The sequence below is a fragment of the Lepus europaeus genome, chromosome 2 (genome assembly GCF_033115175.1).
Source record: "Lepus europaeus isolate LE1 chromosome 2, mLepTim1.pri, whole genome shotgun sequence".
In the NCBI taxonomy this organism is placed as follows: Eukaryota; Metazoa; Chordata; class Mammalia; order Lagomorpha; family Leporidae; genus Lepus; species Lepus europaeus.
Genome location: NC_084828.1, coordinates 170,082,605 through 170,107,396, shown reverse-complemented (window position 1 = coordinate 170,107,396; position 24,792 = coordinate 170,082,605). Strand labels below are relative to the sequence as shown.

Below are 24,792 nucleotides of genomic sequence, written 5' to 3'. Positions count from 1 at the left end.
GAAGGGACCACAGCACTCTTAACACATCAGCCGAAAGAGAAGGGAGCCAGCCTCAAAAATATAAATAAATAAAAAGATAAACAAGTAATCCACAGGTAAACCATCAAGGTGGCGTCGCCTGGGGAGGCGGCGTTGCGTGGCGGGGAAGTGTCCGGGCCTTCCCGGGGCGGCGGACACGTTCGCCGCACTTACAACTTGTCTGTTTGGCTCCGTGTAGGTCAAACCTCGGTGGTTTTGTAAAGCGCTCCAGCCACTGTGGCGGTCCCGGAGCGGGGGCCGCGCTGTATGTTAATGAGGGAGGATACTCCAGTGTATTATAACTTTTTTCCTTTTTTTTTTTTTAAGGCAGTGGGGGTGGAGCGGGGAACTCCAAGTACCGGAAACTCTCCCTAGTACGGACTGCGGGCGGCGGAGGGCTCGCACGCCACGCCGGGCGACAGCGCCCGCGGCGACAGGCTCGGCCAGCTCGGACCCCAGCTCGCCCCGCCGTCCCGTGACCCTCAGCGGCCGGCGCCGGCGCCGCCGCGACCCGGGAGCCGGGGCGGGCAGGCGGCTCTGCGGCGTCGCGCTGACGTCACGCGCGCGCTGACGTCGCGGCGGCCGCGGCCTCTGAAGCGGGCCGGGGCTCGGGGGGCGCCGAGTTTGACTCGTGTGGGGGCCCGGCCGGGCGCCTTGGCGCCGCTCCCGCCGCCCGCCGCGCCCCGCGAGCCGGCCCTCGGGCGGGCGGAGCGCAGGCCCGCCGGCTCCCCGCGCCCCGCGCCGGCGCCTGGGCGCGCGTCGGCCCCCGCCGGGCTGCCCGGCGGCCGCGGCCATGGAGCCCCGCGGCATGGACTACTTCAGCGCCCAGGTGCTGCAGAAGGACGTGGGCGGCCGGCTGCAGGTCGGCCAGGAGCTGCTGCTCCACCTCGGCACCCCCGGCGCCATCCCGGACCTGGAGGACGACCAGAGCCGCCTGGCCAAGACGGTCGATGCGCTCACCGGCTGGGTGGGCTCGAGCAACTACCAGGTGGGCGGCGGCCCCGGGCCGGCCCTCTAACCCCGGGCGTGCGCGCCGGGCCCGCGGGGGCTGGGGCTGCGGCCGGCGGGAGGCCGGGGGCGCCCGGGACCCTCGGGGGGCTGGGGCTGAGGTCGGGGGCGCCCGGGGCCCGCCGGGGGCTGGGGCCGCGGCCGGGGGCGCCCGGGAGCCGGGGGCGCCCGGGGGGCTGGGGCTGAGACCGGGGGCGCCCGGGGGGCTGGGGCCGCGGCCGGGGGCGCCCGGGACCCTCGGGGGGCTGGGGCTGCGGCCGGCAGCAGGCCGGGGGCGCCGCCCGGAACCCGCGCGCCTCGGACGGTGGTCCGCGCCTGGGACTCCAAAGAGATGTCAGACCCACTTCTTAATTATTATTTGCTGTTAAATCCTGAAATCCTGTCTTTAAGCTAGTTCCTGCTTTGGTCTCCCTCCCCGCCCCCCCCGCCCCCCCCCCCCCGTCTCCAATTTTTATAAAACTGAAAGTTGCAGTCTTCGTCCCAAACTTTCCTGGGGTCTGCGTTCACCCTTGCAGCGGACGACAAGGCGCTGACTCCGTGGCTTTTTTTTTTTTTTTAATTATTATTAAATTTAGCTTTTTTGTTTGTTTGTGTATTGACGACGGGAAGCCGCCGAACGTCCTCCATCCTTTTGTCTTGGCTGCGGTGAGGACCGAGTCGGGTTTGAAAGCGTGCGCGCCGGCAGGCGTGGCTGATGCCGCGTCTACGCGGAACCCCCGGGTGTTTGGGCTGCGGAGGCTGTGCCCGGCGGGCTGTAGAGCCGGCTGTTCTGTGAGCAGCGGGCCGGCAAGTTGTGAGCTCACTTTCCTTTCCAGACTCCTAGTGGCACTGTTGCTTTAACAAGCTGGCCGGAACCGCCCGTGGATGAAATAAGTTTTCCTTAGTAATATCGCTTTGTAACTCAGCAAATAGGCAGTACTCTGAAAACTTTTTTTTTTTCCATGTAGAGGAGAAAGGCAAACTGCGGAATTCTGCGTGTGTGAAGTGAATTTTGGGAAAGTGTAGGCTTTTAGAAAGATAAGAAGCCGTTTGAGAACTAACCACCTCCCTTACGGACAGTGTTTTTCAGATGTTTGGGGGAGATTAATATTTGATGTATCGTCACAGTTTGGGAATTTTTCTTTGGGAGAAGTAAGCTGCATTCGCTTACTGTGTAAAAGGGGTCTGCGTCATCGAGTTGATTGTATGTTGCGCTAGAGGCTGTTGTGGAAAGCTCTTTGGCAGTGTTGCTCTCCTCAAGTGAAGGCTGATGTGCCTATTTTTGTTTTTTTTTTTTCTAAGATTTATTTATTTATTCGAAAGGCTGAGATACGGAGAGGAGAGGAAGAGGCAGAGAGGGAGAGACAGCTTCTATCCGCTGGTTCACTCCCCCAAGCGGCCACAATGGCCGGAGCTGGGCCAATCCCAGGAATCAGGAACCAGGAGCCAGGGCTTCCTCCCGGTCTCCCACGTGGATGCAGGGGCCCAAGAACTTGGGCCATCTTCCGCTGCTTTCCCAGGCCATAGCAGAGAGCTGGATCGGAAGTGGAGCAGCCAGGACTAGAACCAGTGCCCATATGGGATGCTGGCACTGCAGGCTGGGGCTTTAACCCGCTGTGCCACAGCACCGGTCCCTTATGAGCCACTTTCTTGCACACTGGCCACAGAGAATTGGCTTTGGGACATTTCACACCCAGAAGTGCAGCCCCATCTCTTGGAACACACTCTGATACCAGAGGATCTCGACTTTCCATTATGTCTCTTTGCTCCGTTTCCACTCAGTGCCGAGCTTATTTCTTTTAACTGGATGTTGAGCATTAGCCTCCATCAGGGTCTGAGCCAGGTTCTCATCTGTTACTACTGCGCATGCTCTGTTCCTCCCTGGAGCCCGCACCCTCAGAAGAGGACCGCCACAGGCTCCCATCACCTGCTGCACACACGCCCATGGACATGCGCTCATACGGTCTAGCAGCGTATTTCTGAGTGTCATGTCAGTGCTCACAGATGATGCTTAAAATGTGACGTGAAAGGAGGAGGATCGGAGTGAGATGGCGCCCGAGTGCAGCCGCTCAGAGGGAAGTGAAGAATGGCTCAGGCGGAGCAGAGAGCGGATCTGAGGCCCTGGTTCTGCTGAGGAATGGAAAGAGGGGCAGCGGGGCTAGAGGTTGAGTGACTGAGCTGTTAGGGTATCTGGGGAGGGGACCGCGGATGGGAGATGTCTCTCTCTCACTCTGCCTTTCAAGTAAATTTAAATAATAAGGCATTTAAAAAGGAAAGTGAAATCGAGGAGGCAGTGGAAACAACCTTTTTGGATTTTATTGTAACTATGGTGGAGGGTTTTTTGCAGGGGGAGTGATCGGTCCACCAGAAGTCACCTGTTGGATTGGATTGAGGGTTGAGAGAATAGAGCATTTAGGAATAAATTGCCTTGGTTGAGCAATAAAATAATGCTATTTACTGAAATGGGAAAGACTAAGAGAAAAACAAATTAGGTGAAGGAAGTTAAAAGTTTGGTTTTGACTGTGTTAAGATTAACATCCAAACTGAGATGTTAAATGCATACTTTGAGTCCTTAGTTCAGTGGAGAAATCATAATTTGAGATTAAAAATATGGGAATGGGGCAGGTATTTAATATCGCAGTTAAAGATGGCTTTCAGATAACCTGTGTCTCGTATTGGAGTGCCTCTATTCAGTGTCTGACTTCAGTTTCCTGTGAATGCATACCTTGGGGGCCACTTGGTGATGGCCCAAGTGATTGAGTTCCTGCCACCCAGGTGGCAGACCTAGATTGAATTCCTAGCTCCTAAGGTTGGCCTGGCCAGCGCTGGCTGTCACATTTAGGGGAGTGGATCAGCAAATGGCAGCTGTATCTACATCTCTGCTTCTGTCTCTGTCGCTTTTTTTTTTTTTTTTTTAAAGATTATTTATTTGAAAGAGAGAGAGAGGTCTTCCATCTGCTGATTCACTCCCCAATTGGCCACAATGGCTGGAGCTGCGCCAATCCGAAGCCAGGAGCCAGAAGCTTCTTCTGGGTCTCCCACATGGGTGCAGGGGCTCAAGGATTTGGACCATCTTCTGCTTCCCCAGGCCATAGCAGAGAGCTGGATTGGAAGAGGAGCAGCCAGGACTAGAACCAGCACCCATATGGGATGCCGGTGCTTCAGGTCAGGGCGTTAACCCACTGTGCCATTGCTTTACCTCTCAAATACATTTTTTTGTTTTGTTTTTGAATTTTCTTTTTTATGATTATTTTTAAAATTTTATTTAAGGCATATAAGCTTCATTGCATTTCATATATACAAATTTAGGAACATAGTGATTCTTCCCTCCTTACTTCCTTCCCACCCATACTCTCATCCTCCTTTCTCCTCTCTCTCTCATTTCCATTCATTTTTTTTTTTACAAAAATCTGTTTTCAGTTAACTTTATACTCATAAGATTAACCACACTAAGTAGAGAGTTCAACAAATAGTATGAAGAAAAAACACAAAACAAAAATAAAAAACATTCCTCAACAATCAAGACAAAGGCTGTTCAAAATCAAATAAATAGATACATTTAAAAAATTAAAATATGGGAATAGGCATGTAATATATGTGCTCTGGTATTTGGTTTTTGCTAAGGATGGTTCTGCAGTTTTAGTAGTCCTCTAGTTTTAAGTGATACTATGAAAAGAACATTTCCTTCATAAAATGCTGTTAAGTGTGGTACCCACCGTTTGAAGAGGCTTTGGTGAGTAATCAGGCATTGTCTCAAGCGCTTTATTTGCATTATCTCATATAATCTTTACGCTATCTTAGGAAGTCCGTATTTTCCTCCTGTTGTAGAAAAGACAGAGTATCTTGCTTTAAGTCAGAGGCTTGGTCAGTCATTGTAGTGCCTGAGCCCACAGAGATTAGCATATTCAGATTCCTTTCATCTACTTTTATGAGCTTCTTCAGTATGCTGTTATTTGTCAGCTCGGCTTTCACTTTATTTTGAGGATTATTGACATTTGTGTTGCATCTACAAGCATAATAGTTAACTCTAAACATGGAAAAAGCAATAATTAGTATTTATAACTATGTAGTAGTGCTGGACTAAGTAATTTACTAGGATTTCATGTCTTGTCTTCGATCTAACATCACAGCCCCTTTGATGTTCTAAGGATACTTTCCAACGTCATTATTACCTCAGTTATATTTCCTCTAAGCTACTTGTTTCCTTTTTTTTTTTTTAAAGATTTATTTTATTTATTTGAAAGACAGATTTACAGAGAGAGGTAGAGACAGAGATATTTTCCATCCGCTGATTCACTCCCCAGATGGCCATAATGGCTGGAGCTGAGCCGATCCGAAGTAAGGAACCAGGAGCTTCTTCTGGGTCTCCCACACGGGTGCAGGGGCCCAAGGATCTTGGCCATCTTCTACTGTTTTCCCAGGCCATAGCAGAGAGCTGGATCAGAAGAAGAGCAGTCAGGACTAGAACCGGCACCCATATGGGATGCCGGTGCTTCAGGCCAGGGCTTTAACCTGCTGCGCCATAGCGCTTGCCCCTAAGCTACCTGTTTCTTAAAGTGTACCATTTTTCAGTTTGCCACAAAAGTTCATATGGATGGTATATTAATAGTTACAGCATAACAATAGTATATGAATGTGTGCATGTATTTATATATGGATCTTGCCTGTTCCTCTTTTTTTGCCACAGAGCGTGAATACCCAGATTGTTTTCAATTTTCTGCCATTGACATTGTCCTTTCTTATTGTCACCTCTGTACATATGCATGAGAATTTGCCCAGGTCAGTGATTCTCATTCCTTTCAGATTCAGTGCCCTCTTTACAATCTTGAAATAAAATTTCTGGAAAATGCCCAATACACATAATTTTTAAAAATCCCTGTAGTGTCCCAGCTATACCATAAAGGAAACTTACACATAATTTACTGTGAGATGAAATATATTTCCATTTATAAATATGTCAGCCTGACTACCCAAGAAATGTAATGACAGTCATATCACATCACTACTAGGACATTCTGCTATAAATGCTATTGCTATCAGTTAAGACCACTGATCGGTTGTGTGGTTGTTGGCAATTCAGACGTTGCAGTAACATTACTGTTGGTGATTGTGATATTCTGGAACTCTAAATTCTGAACCTTATCTCTTTGATATCCATTTAATGAGTTTGAGTACCCTACATGATATTCATTTCATTAAGCTTTTAGCTTCCCACTCTTGCTTGACTGAGCAAATAACATTAATCACAGCTTACATTCATTCTTTTTTAAAATTTTGCTTATTCTATTTATTTAAAAGGCACAGTGACAGAGAAGGAGGAGATCTTCTGTCTGCTGATTGACTCCCCAGATGCCCAGCAACAGCCAGTGTTAGGCCAGGCTGAAGCCAGGAGCCTGGAACTTCTTATGGGACTCCCACATGGGTGGCAGGGATGCATGTGCTTGCGCCATCACCTGCTGCCTCCCAAGGTGCATGTTCGCAGGTAGCTGGGTGTGAAGAGGAGCAGGACCTGTGAGCCAAGCACTCTGATGTGGGAGTCAGGCATCCCAAGAGGCATCTAACCACTCTGGCAACCTCCCGCCCTTTGCATTCATTCTTAATTCTCTCTTGCTTTATGGTCTTCATTTGGTAAAATGTAACACTGGTTAGTTCAACTCTGCCTAGCCCCATACCTGCACCAGTGCAACAAAGGGTGAATGGAGAAAAAAAAACAGAAGGCCTCTTTTACAGGCTTCATTTTAAACTCTTGAGCGTGAAGATGTTCATGCTGCCTAGCAATTGTGCTGTATTTTCTTGGTTCATTTTCTCTTTCTCTGAGACAACTGTTTCACCTTTTCTTTCCTCTCAGACTGACCAGTATCTCTCGTCTTTACCACTGTGAGCTGAGGTCTTGCTTCCCACATCACTGACAAAATTCTAAGAATTGAAATTTCTTGTTTAAGATGTATTTAGGCGGGCGCCGCGGCTCAATAGGCTAATCCTCCGCCTGCGGCACTGGCAGTCCGGGTTCTAGTCCCGGTCGGAGTGCCGGAGTCTGTCCTGGTTGCTCCTCTTCCAGTCCAGCTCTCTGCTGTGGCCTGGGAGTGCAGTGGAGGATGGCCCAGGTCCTTGGGCCCTGCACCCACGTGGGAGACCAGGAGGAAGCACCTGGCTACTGGCTTCAGATCGGCACAGTGCACTGGCCGCAATGCACCAGCCCTGGCGGCCACTTAGGGGGTGAACCAACAGCAAAGGAAGACCTTTCTCTCTGTCTCTCTCTCTCACTGTCTAACTCTGCCTGTCAAAAAAAAAAAAGATGTATTTATTTATTTGAGAGGTAGAGTTACAGGCAGAGAGAGGGAGAGACAGAGAAAGGTCTTCCATCCACTGGTTCACTCTCCCAGTGGCCGCAACGGCTGAGGCTGGGCCAATCCAAAGCCAGGAGCCAGGAGGTTTTTCCGGGTCTCCCACATGGGTGCTGGGGCCCAAGGACTTGGGCTGTCTTCAGCTGCTTTCCCAGGCCATAACAGAGAGCTGGATGGGAAGAGGAGCAGCCAGGACTCAAACCAGTGCCCATATGGGGTGCCACCATCACAGGCAGAGGCTGAGTCCACTATGCCACAGTGCTGGCCCTAGAATTAAAATTTCTTAGGACTCCCATTACTGTACCTACTCATCTGTCAGCATTTATACCCACAGCAAGCTCTCAATATTTGTTGGGTCAGTAAGTGAACACATCTGTAATTTGTCTGATGATTTCATTTCTGGAAAACTCTTGTATTAAAACCATGCCACCACCACTAAAGGAATTAAACTTTAGGCTCTTACAACTTCAAACCAAGTTGTCATCTACTTGAATGTCTGGCTGCAGGGTATCGCCATGTACTTTTGGGCTGTAAATCTCCAGGTAGTAATGTTGTTTTACCCTCTTCCCCACCCCTGGTGACAACCAGTATTCTTGGGTGCACAAGGATACTTCAACAAGTTAATGGAAAATGTAATTAAAAAATAAATTTGAGGCAGGTGTTTGGCTCAGCAGCTTACGTCTTGGGACACGTAAGCCCAAATTGGAATGCCTGGTTCAAGTTCTGGCTTCTGTGCTTCTAATCCAGCTTCCTGCTGGTACTCATCCTGCACGTAGCAGATGATGGCCAAAGAACTGGAGTCCCTGCCACTCACATGGAAGACCTAGATGGAGTTCTGGGCTTCTGCCTTGCCACTGCTTGACATTAGGGGAATGAACCTGCAGATGGAAGATATCGCGCTCTCGCTCGCTCTCTTTTCCTGACTCTCTCTCTCTCTGCCTTTCAAATAAAAAAATAAATAAATAAAAGATGCTTATTTTGGTGCAAAAGCTTTTTTGAAATCCATGCATAAATCCATAAGCTGTACTTTGGAAATTTATATTCATTAAATAAAAGCTTTAAAAAAGAAATCATGCATAACTTTCTTTTTTTTTAAAGATTTATTTATTTATTTAAAAGTCAGAGTTACACAGAGAGAGAAGGAGAGGCAGAGAGAGAGAGAGAGGTCTTCCATCCGATGGTTCACTCCCCAATTGGCCGCAATGGCCGGAGCTGCGCCGATCCGAAGCCAGGAGCCAGGAGCTTCTTCAGGGTCTCCCACACGGATATAGGGGCCCAAGGACTTGGGCCATCTTCTACTGCTTTCCCAGGCAATAGCAGAGAGCTGGATCAGAAGAGGAGCAATCGGGACTCGAACTGGTGCCCATGTGGGATGCTGACACTCAGGTGGCAGCTTTACCCGCTACACCACAGCGCCAGCCCTGCATAATTTTTTCTTAATTACATTTTCCATAAACTTTGAAGTACCTTTGTATGTCTGGAAGTGGAGGTATTGGGTTATACTTTCATTTCCTTTTCATGTCCCCCGCATTCTTTCTACAGCTAATCACTATGTGTAGTTTTATGTCACATATGTAGTTTTATGTATCCTTTTAAAAAATTACTTGAGAGAAAGCAGAGATACTGATGGAGCCCTCCCCTCCGTTGGTTCATTCCTCAGTACCACACAGCTGGGGTAGGGCCAGGCTGAAGCCAGGAGCTAGAAACTCAGTCCTGGCCTCTGCTATGGTGGTAGGCACAGGTACTTGAGCCAACGCTCCTGCCCCTCAGGGTCTGCATTAGCAGAGAGCTGGAGTCAGGAGCCAGAGCCAGGGATTGAGCTCAGGTTCTCAGATATGGGACATGGGCATCTTCACCACTGCCTGCTTCCCTTATTTTTTGAGGGGAGTTGTTTTATTGTTTATATATAAATAACCTGTTTCTTCAGGTTTGTAAGATTTTGCTCATTTAATCTGTGCATACATGCTCACTTACCATTCTTTTACCAAGTTTCTTAGATAGTTTAGTTTTGTGGAAAAAATGTCTGTAAGCCTACATTATTTCCTAAGAGGGAAGATCGCTATAGGAAATATGTTTGTTATGTTTAAAGATATGTGTTTTTTTCTGTTCTCCTTGTGGTGGAAAAACATTTCATGATTGTGAGTTTTTATTCTTCCTGGGGTCAGAAAACTCTTATTGTCTGGCTTTCTGACTTTTTCTTTTAAGGTATATTATGTATTTTATTTGAAAGGTAGAGTTAGAGAGAGAGGGAGGAAGAGACAGGTCTTCCATCTGCTGGTTTGTTTCCTAAATGGCTGCACTGGCGGAGTGGACAGGTTGAAGGCAGGAGCCAGGAGCTTCATCTAGGTCTCTTATGTGGATGGCAGGGGCCCAAGCACTTGAGCCATCCTCCACTGCTCTCCCAGATGCATCAGCAGGGAACTGGATCAGAAGTGGAGCAGCAGGGACTTGAACCAGCGTCCCTATGGGATGCTGCAGGCAGCAGCTTTACCTGCTGTATCACAACACCAGCTCCATCAAGGAAAGTTGTTAGTTGTGATTCTCAAATTGAGTATACTCATTACCACTGCATATAATTACTTACTTCTTGTCTGCTGATGAGGTTTCTGTTGACAACATTTCTGATCTAAACTATCTGGAAAATTATATATTCTACTGAATTGAAGCTGTAGCCAAGGTGACACAACTTCCATATGAATGTATTGGAATCAGATTACTGAAATGAGTTCTACCACCTGTGATTCAGCAGTGAAGAGACAGAATGAGAGAGAGAGAAAGAAAAGGCCTGGGGGAAATAACCCTTCAGTTCTGGGACTTCTTAGAGTTAGGTAGATTTTCATTACATTCTTAAAAAATTCAGTTTCATTATTTAAAAACACCCTACAATTTAAGATTAGTCTTAGCCCCAGATTTGCTTTATGGAGTTTGTTTTTCTGCTTGTTAGAAAGTATATTATGCATTCTTTTAGGGAAAAATGTGTTATATTTTAAAGGATCTGAGCCAGAGGCATTTTGATTCCTAAGGAAGTGGTGAAGAGCAAAGTGGAATGTTGCTCTAATTTCCTTTAAGGCTTTGTAATATTTTACTACTGAGAAGACTTTTAGCTTAGTGGAAAGATGTCCATATGGGGATTAAGGAAAGTTATTCATAATTCCATATGTAATTTTAAAAAAAGATTTATTTACAACCTGTGATGCCTGGGTCACGGCAGAGGTGCAGCAGGCGTCCAGGGTGAGCTGGCTGGGCCCAGGGCTCCCGTACCACCACTTCATCTGAACCAATGAGTGTTGGATTGGCCCCAAGCAAAGGCACTGTGTGTGTGTACAGCTTGCCCTTTTCCCTGATGGACAGTGACCCATACGGAATATTTTCCAAGTATGGCAGTGTTGTAAAGGTTACTATATGAAGACAAAGATATTTTGTTTTTGGATAAAGATTGCACAGAACTGCACCAGGGTGATAAACAATAAAGAGTATTTGGTAGAGTGAAAAAGCAAAAGCATCGCTGTCGACAATGGAAGAGCAGCTGAATTCACCCGAAGACGAAACTACTTTGAGAAATCCAAGTGCTACGAATGTGGGGAAGGTGGACACTTAAGTTATGCCTGTCCTGAAAATATGCTTGGAGAACGTGAGCCTCCAAAGAAGAAAGAGAAGAAAGTTCCTGAACTAGAAGAAGGAATTGAAGAAGCAGAAGAAAGTAAAGATGAAGGGGTAGACCCTGCTCTGGACAGCCTCACCAGGCCATAGCCTTCCCGCAAGCCCAGCTGAAGACCAACAAAGAAGATGGAGACCGGTCCAGGGGTCCCTCAACATCCGATGACTCAAGACGGCCGAGGATGAAGAAGAGCACCTACTTCAGTGATGCGGAGGAGCTCAGTGACTGAAGTGATGTTTACTGTGTGAATGTCCCTAAGACAGAAAAGCCCGGGAGCACACAGTTCAGCTGAGGGCCACGGTTACTTTTAGAATTTGAGATAAAAACACTTATACCAAACAGTGTTGTACTAGAAAACAGTTCAGCCGGCGCCAAGGCTCAATAGGCTAATCCTCTGCCTAGCGGCGCCGGCACACCGGGTTCTAGTCCCGGTCGGGGCACTGGATTCTGTCCCGGTTGCCCCTCTTCCAGGCCAGCTCTCTGCTGTGGTCAGGGAGTGCAGTGGAGGATGGCCCAAGTACTTGGGTCCTGCACCCCATGGGAGACCAGGAGAAGCACTTGGCTCCTGCCATCGGATCAGCGCGGTGCGCTGGCTGCAGCGCGCCAGCCACGGCGGCCATTGGAGGGTGAACCAACGGCAAAGGAGGGTGAACCAACTGTCCACTCTGCCTGTCAAAAAAATAATAAAAAAGAAAACAGTTCATAGGAAATTTAAAAATAGATAGAAAGTATTATGTTTCTCTCTTGCCTTGCACAGTACAGTTTGAGCATCCCCAGTCTGAACTCCTGAGCACTGCACAGTCTGAAGCCTTGTCAGTGCCAGCACAGTGTCTCAGGTAGGGCATCGTGACAGTGTTACACATCCTGTGTCCTGCTACCTTCAGGCTGTGTGCATAAAGCTTGATAAAACCTAAATGAAGTTCATATTTAGGCTTGGTTCCCATCCCTGTGATACCTTATTATGTTTGTGCAACTACTGGAAAATCCAGAAAAACCTAGAATCCAAAATACTTGTGGTCCCAAGTATTTCAGATAAGAGATACACAACCTGTACTAAAAATCAGAACTTACTAATCTGAAAAGAGCTAATTTTAATAAAAATAAGAAAATATTATAATAATACTGTTGTCATCCCATGAGAAAAGTGGTATTAAAGTGATTTATTTGAGATGTTCATCACAAAACTTTACTCATGTCTGATTGGTTTACATAGCTTTCAAAATTTAATCTTCAAAACAGATACTTCATAAAATGTTAATAAACTTTTTCAAAAGAATTTTTGTCTGTAAAAAAACAGATTTACTTATTTGAAAGGCAGAATGACAGGGTGGTTTGCGGGTGAGGGGGGGAGAGTTGGTGAGGGAGGCAAGATTGCTCTTCCATCTGACAGTTCAGTCTGCAAACGGCTGGAACTAGGCCAGGTCAAAGCCAGGAGCCAGGAGCTTCATCCTGGTCTCCCAAGTGTGTGGCAGGAACTCTAGTACTTGACCCGTCATCTGCTGCTTCCCAGGTGCCTTAGCAGGGAGCTAGATGAGAAGCAGAGTAGGCAGGACCAGAAGCAGGAGCTCTCATGTGGGATGCAGTTGTCCGAAGCAGCAGCTTAATCTGTGGTACCACAGCCCCCATCCCACATAACGTAGATCTTGATACTGCAATGTCAGATACACCTATCAGATTCTTTAGATTGCATTGGCTATTATTGGGTCTTTATTATCCCAAATAAATGTATTCATACAATTAAATATATTTATTTATATCCCAATTACTTATGTAACAAAAAAAGTTTTTGGTTTTTTTTTTTTAATTAGAATTACATCGAGTATCTTTTTGGAAAGAATCAGTGTCTTTATACTATTAACCTGTTTTTATCCATGAAAATTAAATTGTTGGTTTGTGGGTTTTTTTGTTTTTTAATTTTTTTATTTTTTGCTTTTATTTAAAAGACGGTTACAGTGAGAAAGGAGAGAGAGATCTTAGATCTTCCATCCTCCGGTTTAGGGTCACAGTGGCCCTGGGCTGGGCAAGGCCAAAAGCAGGAGCAAGGAGCTTCATTCTGGTCTTTCATGTGGGTGCAGGGCCCAAGCACTTGGGCCGTGTTCTACTGCTTTCCCAGGAACATTAGCAGGGAACTGGATGGAAATGAAGCAACTGGGACTCAAACTGATGCCCATTTGGGATGCTGGTGCTGTAGGCAGTGGCTTAACATGCTGCACCGCAGTGCCTGCCCCTAGGTCTTCTTTAATGTCTTTCAATAATGTTTCGTTATTTTCTCCAAGTAATTTTTGTTAGGTTTACTTTTAGTTAATTTATCATTTTTGAGAGTGTTGTAACTTTATACTTTTTAAATTGTTTTTTTAAGATTTTTATTTTATTTGAAAGGCAGAATTAGACAGATCTTCCATCTGCTGGTTCACTCTCCACATGGCCACAACAGCCAGTGCCGGGCCAGTCTGGAACCAGGAGCTTCATCTGGGTCTCCTATGTGGGCGCAGAGGCCACTGCATTCCCAGGCACAATAGCAGAGAGCTGGATTGGAAATGGAGCAGCCGGGACTCAAACCAACACCCATAAGGGATTCTGGCATTGGAGGTGATGGCTTTAACCCATTACGCCCCAACACCAGCCTAAAATTGGATTTCCCAACATAGAAAAATGAAACGGCTTTGGTGTATTGACCTTTAAAAGGAAAAAATGATTTATTTATTTATTTATCTGAGAAGCAGAGTTACAGAGAGAGAGAGGGAGAGACAGAGAACTGTTCCATCTGCTTGTTCACTCCCCAGTAGATAAACGGTTGGAGCTGGACCAATTGGAAGCCAGGAGCCAGGGCTTCTTCCTGGTCTCCAACTTGGGTGCAGGGGCCCAAGCATTCAGGCCATCCTCCATTGCTTTCCCAGGCACATTAGCAGGGAGCCAGATTGGAAGTGAAGCAGCTGGGTTTCGAACCACTGCCCATAGGGATGCTGGCTCTGCAAGCAGAGGCTTAACCTATTACACCACAGAACCCAACCAGTATATTGATTTTTATAGCCAGCCTATTTCTTACTGTGTAATTTAAAACTTCACCTCCAATTTGTGATTTTTTTTACATTCTTCTTTACATACAGTATCAAATAATAATGACAGTTTAAAAAATTATTTATTATTTGAAAAGGAGAGACAGAGAGACTGAGAGATGTTATGTATGCTGGTTCACTGCCCAAATGCTTGTAACAGCAGAGGTTGATAGAGCTTAGCAGAGCTAAGACACTGAACTCAATCCTGGTCTCCCATGTGGTGGCAGGGACCAGCTGTTTGAGGAATAACCTGCTGCCTCCCAGGATACACGTTAGCAGGAAGGCAGCTTGAAGCAGAGTCAAGACTCAAACCCAGGAACTTCAATATGGGATGCAGATGTCCCAGTTGCTGACTTAATTGCTGTGCCAAATGCCTACCCCATGGCCATTTTGCTGCTTTTCAGTCCTATAGTGGTTTTTTTTTTTTTTTTTTTTTAAGATTTATTTATTTATTTGAGAGAGAGAGGGAGAGGCCTTCCATCTGCTTGTTCACTTCCCAAATGGCCACAAGGGCCAGTGCTGAGCTGATCTGAAGCCAGAGGCCAGGAGCTTCTTCTGAGTCTCCCATGCAGATGCAGGGGCCCAAGCACTTGGGCCATTTTCTGCTGCTTTCCCAGGCGCATTAGCAGGGAGCTGGATTTGAAGTGAGCAGCCGGGACTTGAACTGGCACCCATTTGGAATGCCAGCGCTACAAGCAGAGGCTTAACCTGCTGTGCCACAATGCTGGCCCCTAGTCCTTTAGTTTTGCTTGATTTTGATATATTGGCCAGTGCCCTTAGAATGAGGAAAAATAGGGGCCAGCGCCATGGCTCACTTGGTTAATCTTCAGCCTGCAGCGCTGGCATCCCATATGGGCGCCGGGTTCTAGTCCTGGTTGTTCCTCTTTTGATCCAGTTCTCTGTTGTGGCTCAGAAGGCAGTGGAGGATGGCCCAAGTGCTTGGGCGCCTGCACCCGCATGGGAAACCAGGAAGAAGCACCTGGCTCCTGGCTTCGGATCAGTGTAGCTCCGGCCATAGCGGCCATTTGAGGGGGTGAACCAACGGAAGGAAGACCTTTCTCTCTGTCTCTCTCTCTCACTAACTCTATCTGTCAAATTAAAAAAAAAAAAAAAAGAATAGGAGAAATAAGAAAGTAGATATCCTTGAGTTGTTCCTGGGTTTTAAGGGTGTGCTCTAACATTCATTGTTAGGAGTTGTGTTTACTATAATTTTTCTAAAACAACTTTATTGTGGAGGATTTTGAACGTATGTGAAGATAAACAGTAACATAAATTCAGCCACAACACTCTCATCATCCCATAACGAGTCCATCACTGTCACAAATCATAGATATATCCCTAAGGCTTTTTAATTAGTGTCTCAAAGATAAGTGCCTTTTAAAAATGTAGCATAACTTTAGTATTACAATTATTACCACAGTTACAAAATAATAATTGTTTGATATCAAATATTCAGGGTTCAAATTTCCAAAAATTTTTATTCTTATTATAAATATATTTTAAAGATTTATTTATTCATTTGAAAGGCAGAGTGATAGATTTTCCATCCACTGGTTCACTCCCCAAGTGACTGCAACAGCTGAATCTGGATAAGGCTGAAGCCAGGAAGGAACTAGGAACTCTGTCCTGGTCTCCTAGTGGGTGGCAGGGACCCAACTTTTTGAGCCGTCTTCCTAATCCACTGTACCACAGAGCTGACCCTTAGTTCTTTAAGAAAAATCAGGATCCTAGTAAGGGCCACACATTGGGAATAGTTTCCTATTGCTGCAGTAGCAAATCAGCACACATTTACTTTCTTGCAGTTCTGGAGGTCAGAAGTTTGAAATGAACTTCACTGGGATGAAACCAGTATGTCAGCTGGACCAGATTCCTCCTGGAGGATTTAAGGGAGACTTGAGGACCGCAGGCTGCCTGCATTCTTTGGCTTATGGGCTCTTTCTCCATATTGCAGCAGTGTAGCATCTTCAAGCCTTCCTGGCCTCTGACTTGTCACATCTCCTTTGACTATGACTTTTGACTTCCCTCCAGTAAGAACAATTGGAATAAGCCAACATATACACGGTCAGCTAGTCTGGCAAAGGGGCCACGCGTATACAATGGGGAAAAGGGTAATCTCTGGATATCCAGTATAGAAAATGAAAGTGGACCTTTGTCTTTTATCAAAAGAAAATAGCTAAAGACTTAAATGTAACTGAAACTGTAAAATTCTTACAAGAAGACATGGGGGAACTATCCTTCACATTAGTCTGGCCAATGATCTTTCAGATTTGACATAAAAGCACATCAGCACAAGCAAAAATAACCAAGTGGGACTACATCAAACCAAAAATGTCTGCACTGCAAAAACAAAAAGACAGTCTCCTAGTTAGGAGAAAATGCAAACCATATATCTGATATCCATACATTAATATCCAAAATGTATAAGGAGCTTATACAATCCAATAGCAAGAATGTAACCAAAAACAAAAACCACCTAAAAATCCCACAGTTAAAAAGCAGTCAGAGGTGGGCATTGTGGCTCAGCAGGTTAAGCCACCACCGCTTGTGATGCCCACATCCCATATTAGAGTAACTGGTTCAATCCCAGCTACTCCGCTTCTGATCCCGGTTCCTTCCAGTGCGTTCTTTTTTTTTTTTTTTTTGACAGAGTGGATAGTGAGAGACAGAGAGAAAGGTCTTCCTTTTTGCTGTTGGTTCACCTTCCAATGGCCGCTGCGGCCGGCGCATTGTGCTGATCCGAAGCCAGGAGCCAGGTACTTCTCCTGGTCTCCCATGCTGGTGCAGGGCCCAAGGACTTGGGCCATCCTCCACTGCCTTCCCAGGCCATAGCAGAGAGCTGGCCTGGAAGAGGAGCAACCGGGATAGAATCCGGCGCCCCAACCGGGACTAGAACCCGGTGTGCCGGCGCCGCAAGGTGGAGGATTAGCCTGTTAAGCCACGGCGCCGGCCTCCAGTGTGTTCTGAGAAGCAGGAAGCTCAAGTGCTTGGGCCCCTGCCACCCACACAGAGGACCTGGATGGAGTTCCAGACTCCTGTCTTCGGCCTTGCTCTGCCATATCTTTTGTGGACACTGGGGAAGTGAGCCAGTAGGTAGAAGAGATCTCTTTCTTTCTCTGCCATTTTGCCTTTCAAGTAGATGAGAATAAACATTTTTTTTAAATGGACAAAAACCTGCATGGAAATTTCTCAAGACATGTAAATGGCCAACAGGTATATGAAAAGATACTCAATATCAGTAGTTATCAGGAAAGTGCAAGTTAAAGCCACAGTGAGACATCAGCTCTCACCCATTAGGATGTCTATTATCAAAAAGTCAAAAGATAATGAGCGCGTGTGAAGATGTGGGAAAAAAAGGGCATTCTTGGGGCCAGTGCTATGGCATAGCTTGTAGTGTCGCCGCCTGCAGAGCCAGCATCCCATATGGGCGTGGGATTGAGTCCCAGAATCTCCACTTTGGCCCAGTTCTCTGCTATGGCCTGGGAAAGCAGTAGAAGATGGCCCAAGTCCTTGGGCCCCTGCACCCACATGGGAGACCTGGAAGAAACTCCTGGCTTGGTGCAGCTCTGGCTGTTGTGGCCAGTTGGGGAGTGAAACAGCAGATACAAGATCTCTCTCTCTCTCTCTCTCTCTCTCTCTCTCTCTCTCTCCGTAACTCTTTCAAATAAATAAATTTTAAAGAAAAAAAGAAGATGGGGAAAAGGGGAGCTACTGGTCAAAGGGTACATATTTTCAGTTATAAGTGCTGGAAATCTAATTTACAGAATTGTGAATATAGTCAACGACATATTGTACACTTGAGCTTTGCTAAGAGAGTAGATCTCTGTTGGGAGGCTATTATTTTACCTCCTAAGAGGAAACATGCTTATTAACTCTCTTAATCTGTTTTCCATTCTGTAGTCTCTCTCTCTCTCTCTCTCTCTCTCTCTTTTTTTTTTTTTTTTTGCCAGGCAGCATTAGACAGTGAGAGAGAGACAGAAAGGTCTTCCTTCTGTTGGTTCACTCCCCTAATGGCCGCTACGGCTGGCGCTATGCCGATCCGAAGCCAGGAGCCGGGTATTTCCTCCCGGTCTCCCATGCGGGTGCAGGGACCCGAGCGCTTGGGCCATCCTCCACTGCCCTCCCGGGCCACAGCAGAGAGCTGGACTGGAAGAGGAGCAACCAGGACTAGTACCCGGCGCCCAACTGGGACTAGAAACCGGGGTGCCGGCGCCGCAGGCGTAGGATTAGCCAAGTGAACCATGGCGCCAGCCTCTCTTTGTTTTGAACAGTTGAATTTTACTTGTGGTAGAGTTTCCTTATAATCTGGATTTAATGACATCATTACTGTAATGACTTTTGACTGTTCCTTCTGTATATCCTATTATAGCTATTGCCAATTCTGTTGGATCTAAAACTTCTTTAGAGTCTGTCCTTTCCTAAAAGCTGTGGCAAGACTTCTTTCCTATTAATGTTCTCCCTCCCGTCAGAGGGCACATAAGATCTAGAAGACACATTAAGTCTGAGTCTCTTTTTGGTGACGTTGGCGGCCATTAATGTTCATTGTCCAGGTCTATTTGTTATGGTTTACAAAATGTGATATTACAGTTCTGTGATCCAAGAATACTTTTATAAACAGAAACTTTATTAAATCCTTAACTATTTGGTTACGTAGTAGTACAGTTATTACAGAATGGTAGTTATGTTTATATGGTTCTTTTTACTTACTGATTGTAAAAATAAGTTGGCTTTCTAGCATCCTCTAATGTTAACCAAATAGTTTTGGTTTTTGATACCATTATGAACTTGTGTATTTAAATATATCTAATGTGTTTCAGTTCAATGTGGTTATTATCCTTTTGTTATTCAAACTATCCTTTCTTAACATGACCCTAATATTCTTTGATAGTGTCTTTACTGTCTCATATCATAAGATATTGTCATATATGGATTCTTCAAAAAATTTGTGGAAAATAGAATTAAAAGTTAATTTTGATACAAAAAACTTTGCACTTGATCTTAGCCAAAAGGCCAAGAAGCAATACAAAAAACTTTGAAATCCATGTAGTTTTTCATAATACAGATCTTCCATGAATTAATTTTTTAGAAAGCTTTTATTTAATGAATACAAATTTCATATGTACAGCTTTAGGAATATAGTGGTTCTTTCCCCCATACCCAACCTCCCACCCCTACTCCCATCCCTCCTCCTACTCCCTCTCTCATCCCATTCTTCATTAAGATTCATTTTTAATTAACTTTATATACAGAAGGCCAACTCTATACTAAGTAAAGATTTCAATGGTTTACACCTACACAGACACACAAAGTATAAAGTACTGTTTGAAGACTAGTTTTACCATTAATTCTCATAGTACAACTCATTAAGGACAGAGGTCCTACAAATGCACAGTGACTCCTGTTGATTAAATAATTGACACTCTTATTTATTACATCAGTGGTCACCCAAGGCTCTTGTCCTGAGCTGCCAAGACTGTGGAAGCCTTTTGAGTCCACAAACTCCGTCAGTATTTAGACAAGGCCATAAGCAAAATGGAAGTTTTGTCCTCCCTTCATAGAAAAGTACATCCTTCTTTGATGGCCTCTTCTTTCCACTGGGATCTCCTTTACAGAGATCTTTCATGTAGGGCATTTTTTTGCCACAGTGTCTTGGTTTTCCATGCCTAAAATGCTCTCCTTGGCGTTTTAGCCACATCCAAATGCCTTAAGGGCTGATTGTGAGGCCAGAGTGCTGTTTAGGGCATTTGTCATTCTGTACTTCTGCTGTGTGACCTGTTTCCCATGTTGGATCATTCTCTCCTTTTTAATTCTCTCTATTGTTATTACCAGACCCTCTTATTTATGTGATCCTTTCACAGTTAATCCTATCTATATGATCAGTTACACACTTAATATGATCACTTTAACTAGTAAGATGGCATTAGTACTACCCAGCTTAATGGGATTTCCTCCATGAATTTTTGAAGACTCCTATACATAGATTTCAAAAAAATTTTTTGTACCAAAATAAACTTTATTCCATGAACATTTTGAAGTCCATTTTTGTTTCCTACTCCAGCCCCAGAATCAGCCATTTTGCTGATAAACTCTGGTCCCTCTTTGTGGGAAACAATGTCTGGAAACCGCTGTGTGGTTCTCGTGGGACTCAGTGTTACTTATTTGGCCATTGATTCTAGATTATTTTCCAGTGGACAGTCAGATTTTAATTTTAAATATATCATGAGTTCATGCTATTATTTCCAATTCAGATTTAAGACTATAGTTTAACCTCACTTCCATCTATCTTCCATCTGTACCTCATTCTGTCATCAAGATGATTTCTAAAAATAATTAACAGATTCTTTTTTGGAGTGTTTTATTTTTGTCTAGAGAGCATATACCACTGAGCGACTGAGTCAAATTATTGTGTTTTATAGTCACTTGAAATAAGTTTTGTGTGGCAATGCTACTAACTAGATATAAATTTTAGTTCACTAATTTTCAGTGAGAGCAGTTTCAAGTTTTTTTCTTAAAGATTTATTTATTTAAAAGTCAGAGTTATGGGGGGCAGCGAGGAGAGAGAGATCCATCTATGTTCCATTCGCTGATTAACTTCTCAAGTGGCCAAATCAGCCAGGGCGTGGCCTGGTGGAATCCAGGAACCAGGAGCTTTTTCTAGTCTCCCACATGGGTGCAGTGCCCAATCACTTGAGCCATCTTCCCCTGCCTTCTCAGGCCATTAGCAGGGAGCTGGATCAGAAGTGGAGCAGCTGGGACATGAACTAGCACCCATATAGGATGTGTCATCGCAGGCCATGGCTTTATTCGCTATACCACAATGCCAGCCCCATGTTTTATTTTATTTTTTATTTATTTATTTTTAATTTGCAAGAGTTACAGAGAGAGAGGTCTTCCATTCGCTGGTTCACTCCCCAGATGGCTGCAACGGCTGGAGCTGCACCGATCCGAAGCCAGGAGCCAGGAGCTTCTTCTGGGTCTCCCACATGGGTTCAGGAGCCCAAGGACTTAGGCCATCTTCTACTGCTTTCCCAGGCCATAGCAGAGAGCTGGATCAGAAGAGGAGCAGCTGGGACTAGAACCAGCATCCATATGGAATGCCAGCGCTTAAGGCCAGGATGTTTTAGGTTTTATGCTTATGTCTTTAATCCATATTTATTTTGTTTTGTAAATTATGTCATATATAGATTAAGGTTCTTTTTTTGTATATGGATGTCCAGCTATGACATCACCATTTTTTAAAAAAGATTTATTTATTTATTTGAGTGGAATAGGGGGCCCCGGCACTGTGGCATAGCCGGTAAAGCCGCCACCTGCAGTGCCGGCATCCCATATGAGCACTGGTTCAAGTCCCGGCTGCTCCACTTCCCATCCAGCTCTCTGCTATTGCCTGGGAAAGCAGTAGAAGATGGCCCAAGTTCTTGGACCCCTGCATCCCCGTGGGAAGACCCGGAGGAAGCTACTGGCTCCTGGCTTCAGATCGGTGCAGCTCCCTCCATTGTGTCCATCTGGGGAGTGAACCAGCGGATAGAAGACTTTTCTGGCCGGCGCCGTGGCTTAACAGGCTAATCCTCCGCCTTGCGGCGCCGGCACACCAGGTTCTAGTCCCGGTCGGGGCACCGGATTCTGTCCCGGTTGCCCCTCTTCCAGGCCAGCTCTCTGCTGTGGCCAGGGAGTGCAGTGGAGGATGGCCCAAGTGCTTGGGCCCTGCACCCCATGAGAGACCAGGAGAAGCACCTGGCTCCTGCCATCGGATCAGCGCGGTGCGCCGGCCGCAGCGCGCCTACCGCGGCGGCTATTGGAGGGTGAACCAACGGCAAAAAGGAAGACCTTTCTCTCTGTCTCTCTCTCACTGTCCACTCTGCCTGTCAAAAAAAAAAAAAAAAAGAAGAAGACTTTTCTCTCTCTCTCTCTGGCTCTCCTTCTCTCTGTGTCACTCTGACTTTCAAATAAATAAATAAAAATCTTATGCCGGAGACCAGCTCCAGCCAGTCCAGGGGCCCCAAGGTGTGAGAGGTGTCCATGCTCGAAGAAATGAGAGACACACTCTCAGGCTGATGGCATGGCTCTGGCTCTTGAGCACCAGACTTTATTTTTATATCATAAGTTAAATAGTGATTCTTTTTTTCTCAAATAAGAAGTCTGTTGTCCATTTTTTTCTAATTACAATTTCTTTGATTTTCAAGGGCATATTCAGAGCCTGGGTTACAATCACAGACAAGGTGTGCGATTACGGGCTGCCCACACAAGCCAAGGCCTGGAGTGCTGCTGAACTATGCAGAAATTGGCTGGCTACACAAGCTAGAATATACCTTCCTAATCTAATCTTTACTGGAATCCCCAAGGTCAAAGCAGACCCTTTTTAAAATGTATCCCCTCTTTGTAGTTCTTTCTGTAATTCTTTAATTTCTTTATTGTACTTATTTAAAGGTTCACTTAGATCTGTTCTACAGTTTTGACATCCTAACCATTGTAGTATTTGTAGCATATATTGAATTAAAGCTTTATTTATTTATTTATTTTTTTCGGGAGAATTAAAGCTTTATTAACATGTGTCTTTATTTTAGTGGGGAGTATATACCAGGGAGCCTGTTGTCTTTTAATTCTTTTCCACAAACAGCTCAACTTTACATAAAGCATTAACCTCTTCTCCTACACTAACATTCTGCTTGATTAAAATTCTACAAAGCAATGGACATTTTCGAGGTTATGAGACTAAGTGCTCTTCCCTAAAATTAGGAATACAGCAGTCATTAGCAGGACCACCAGGAAGCTCTGGCTTTCTTATGCAGAGTGTAGTTCCCAACAAACCTAGAACCACCAAGAGGACCGCAGCTGTCCTTTTCAGTGCCTTGCTGAGACAGACCTTCTGCTGTGACCTTGTCAGCCAGCTGAAGTTGCCTTGGCCTCACCATCTCCCCCTTTTTTATTTTTAAATTTTAAAGCCACTAGTTCCAGGTGAGCTGCTTTGAATCTTAAAAAAGTGGAACAGCCAGGACTCAAACGCTGGCCCTGACATCACCATTTGTTAAAAGACTTTTTTCTTTATTGAATTGCCTGTGCATGGTTGCTGAATATCAGTTTACTATGTATGTGTGGGTTTGTTTTATTTTTTATTTTTATTTTTTTTTTAAGGAATGAGCTTTTAGTCTAACAGTTAAGATGTCAGCGTCCTACATCTAAGTACTTGGGCTTAATTCCTGGCTCTAGCTTCTGACTGCAGCTTCCTGCTAATGCATTCTGGGAGGCAGCCATGATTGCTCAAGTAATTGAGTTCCTGACCACTCCCTCGCCACCCTCACAGCACCCACCTGAGACATATATTGTGTTCCTGATCTCTGGTTTTTTGCCCTGACCTAGCCTTAGCTTTTGTAAGCATTTGGGGGAGTGAAATGGGTGGCAGGAAAGTGCTCTCTCCCTCTGTTTTCCTCTCCTTCCCGTCCTTCCTCTACTCTCTCCCCCCCTTCATTCCTTCTCCCTCTCTGTCTCTGCCTCTCAGATGAGTCCTTGCTGCTCTGCTTCCAGTCCAGCTCCCTGCTAATGTGCCTGGGAAAGCAGTGGAAGGTGACCCAAGTGCTTGGGCCCTGCACCCACGTGGCAGACCCAGAGTTCCAGGCTCTTGGTGTTGCATCCATCTGTATATCTACCGTTTTTATAAATATCACATTGTTTTGGTTACTGTAGCATTATATTAAGTGTTGAAATCAGGTCATTTGACTAAACTTTGGTTTTCTTATTCACCAACAGTATATTCTAATTTATTTATACTTCAAGATCAGTTTGTTGGTTTTGGCAACAAATGTTGCTGAGATTTCGATTAGGATCACATTTACTCTACAGAACATTTTGTGGGTCTTTTTTTTTTTTTTTTTTTTGGACAGGCAGAGTGGACAGAGAGAGAGAGAGACAGAGAGAAAGGTCTTCCTTTGCCGTTGGTTCACCCTCCAATGGCTGCCGCGGATGGCGCGCTATGGCCGGCGCACCGTGCTGATCTGAAGGCAGGAGCCAGGTGCTTCTCCTGGTCTCCCATGGGGTGCAGGGCCCAAGGACTTGGACCATCCTCCACTGCACTCCCTGGCCACAGCAGAGAGCTGGCTTGGAAGAGGGGCAACCGGGACAGAATCCGGCGCCCCAACCTGGACTAGAACCTGGTGTGCCGGTGCCGCAAGGCGGAGGATTAGCCTGTTGAGCCACGGCGCTGGCCTTGTGGGTCTTAAAATTTAAAGTTCCAGGACTTGGACCATCTTCCTCTGCTTTTCCAGGAGTTTTAGCAGGATCTGGATTGGAAGCTAATTAGCCTGGACTTGAATTGACCCTCCAATGTGTGATGCTGGTGCCACAAGTGGTGGCTTAACCCACTGTACCACAGTGTTGGCCCTGTATCATATGATTTTTAATGGGAAGCTGGACAGACTAACATTTAAGACTGCATTGTGGAGCCAGCGTTGTGGAGTAGCAGGTAAAGCTGCTGCCTGCAGCACTGGCATCCCGTATGGGTGCCAGTTCGAGCCCTTGCTGCTCCACTTCTGATCCAGCTCTCTGCTAATATACCTGGGAAAGCCACAGAAGATGGCCAAGTCCTTGGGCCTCTGCACCCATGTGGGAGACCTGGAGGAAGCTGTTGGTGCCTGGCTTCACCCTGGCCCAGCCCTGGCCATTGAGGCCATTTGGGGAGTGAACCAGGAGAGGGAAGATCTCTCTCTCTCTACCTCTGCCTCTTTGTAACTCTGCATTT

At 45.8% G+C, this 24,792-nt stretch overlaps 1 protein-coding gene and 1 pseudogene across 6 annotated transcripts in view; both read left to right on the top strand.

Annotated features, from left to right (window-relative positions):
• Nucleotides 1–811: 811 nt before the first annotated feature.
• Nucleotides 812–24,792, top strand: part of CLASP2 (cytoplasmic linker associated protein 2) — a 215,516-nt gene continuing 191,535 nt past the window's right edge. For 5 of the 6 annotated variants that reach the window (XM_062215855.1, XM_062215821.1, XM_062215831.1 and 2 more), the window contains exon 1: nucleotides 812–1,006. In XM_062215855.1, coding sequence (XP_062071839.1) covers nucleotides 812–1,006 — 195 coding nt within the window. The remainder of the gene's footprint in view (nucleotides 1,007–24,792) is intronic. The other variant, XM_062215865.1, reaches the window with a different exon arrangement.
• Nucleotides 10,585–11,273, top strand: LOC133750115 (zinc finger CCHC-type and RNA-binding motif-containing protein 1-like; annotated as a pseudogene).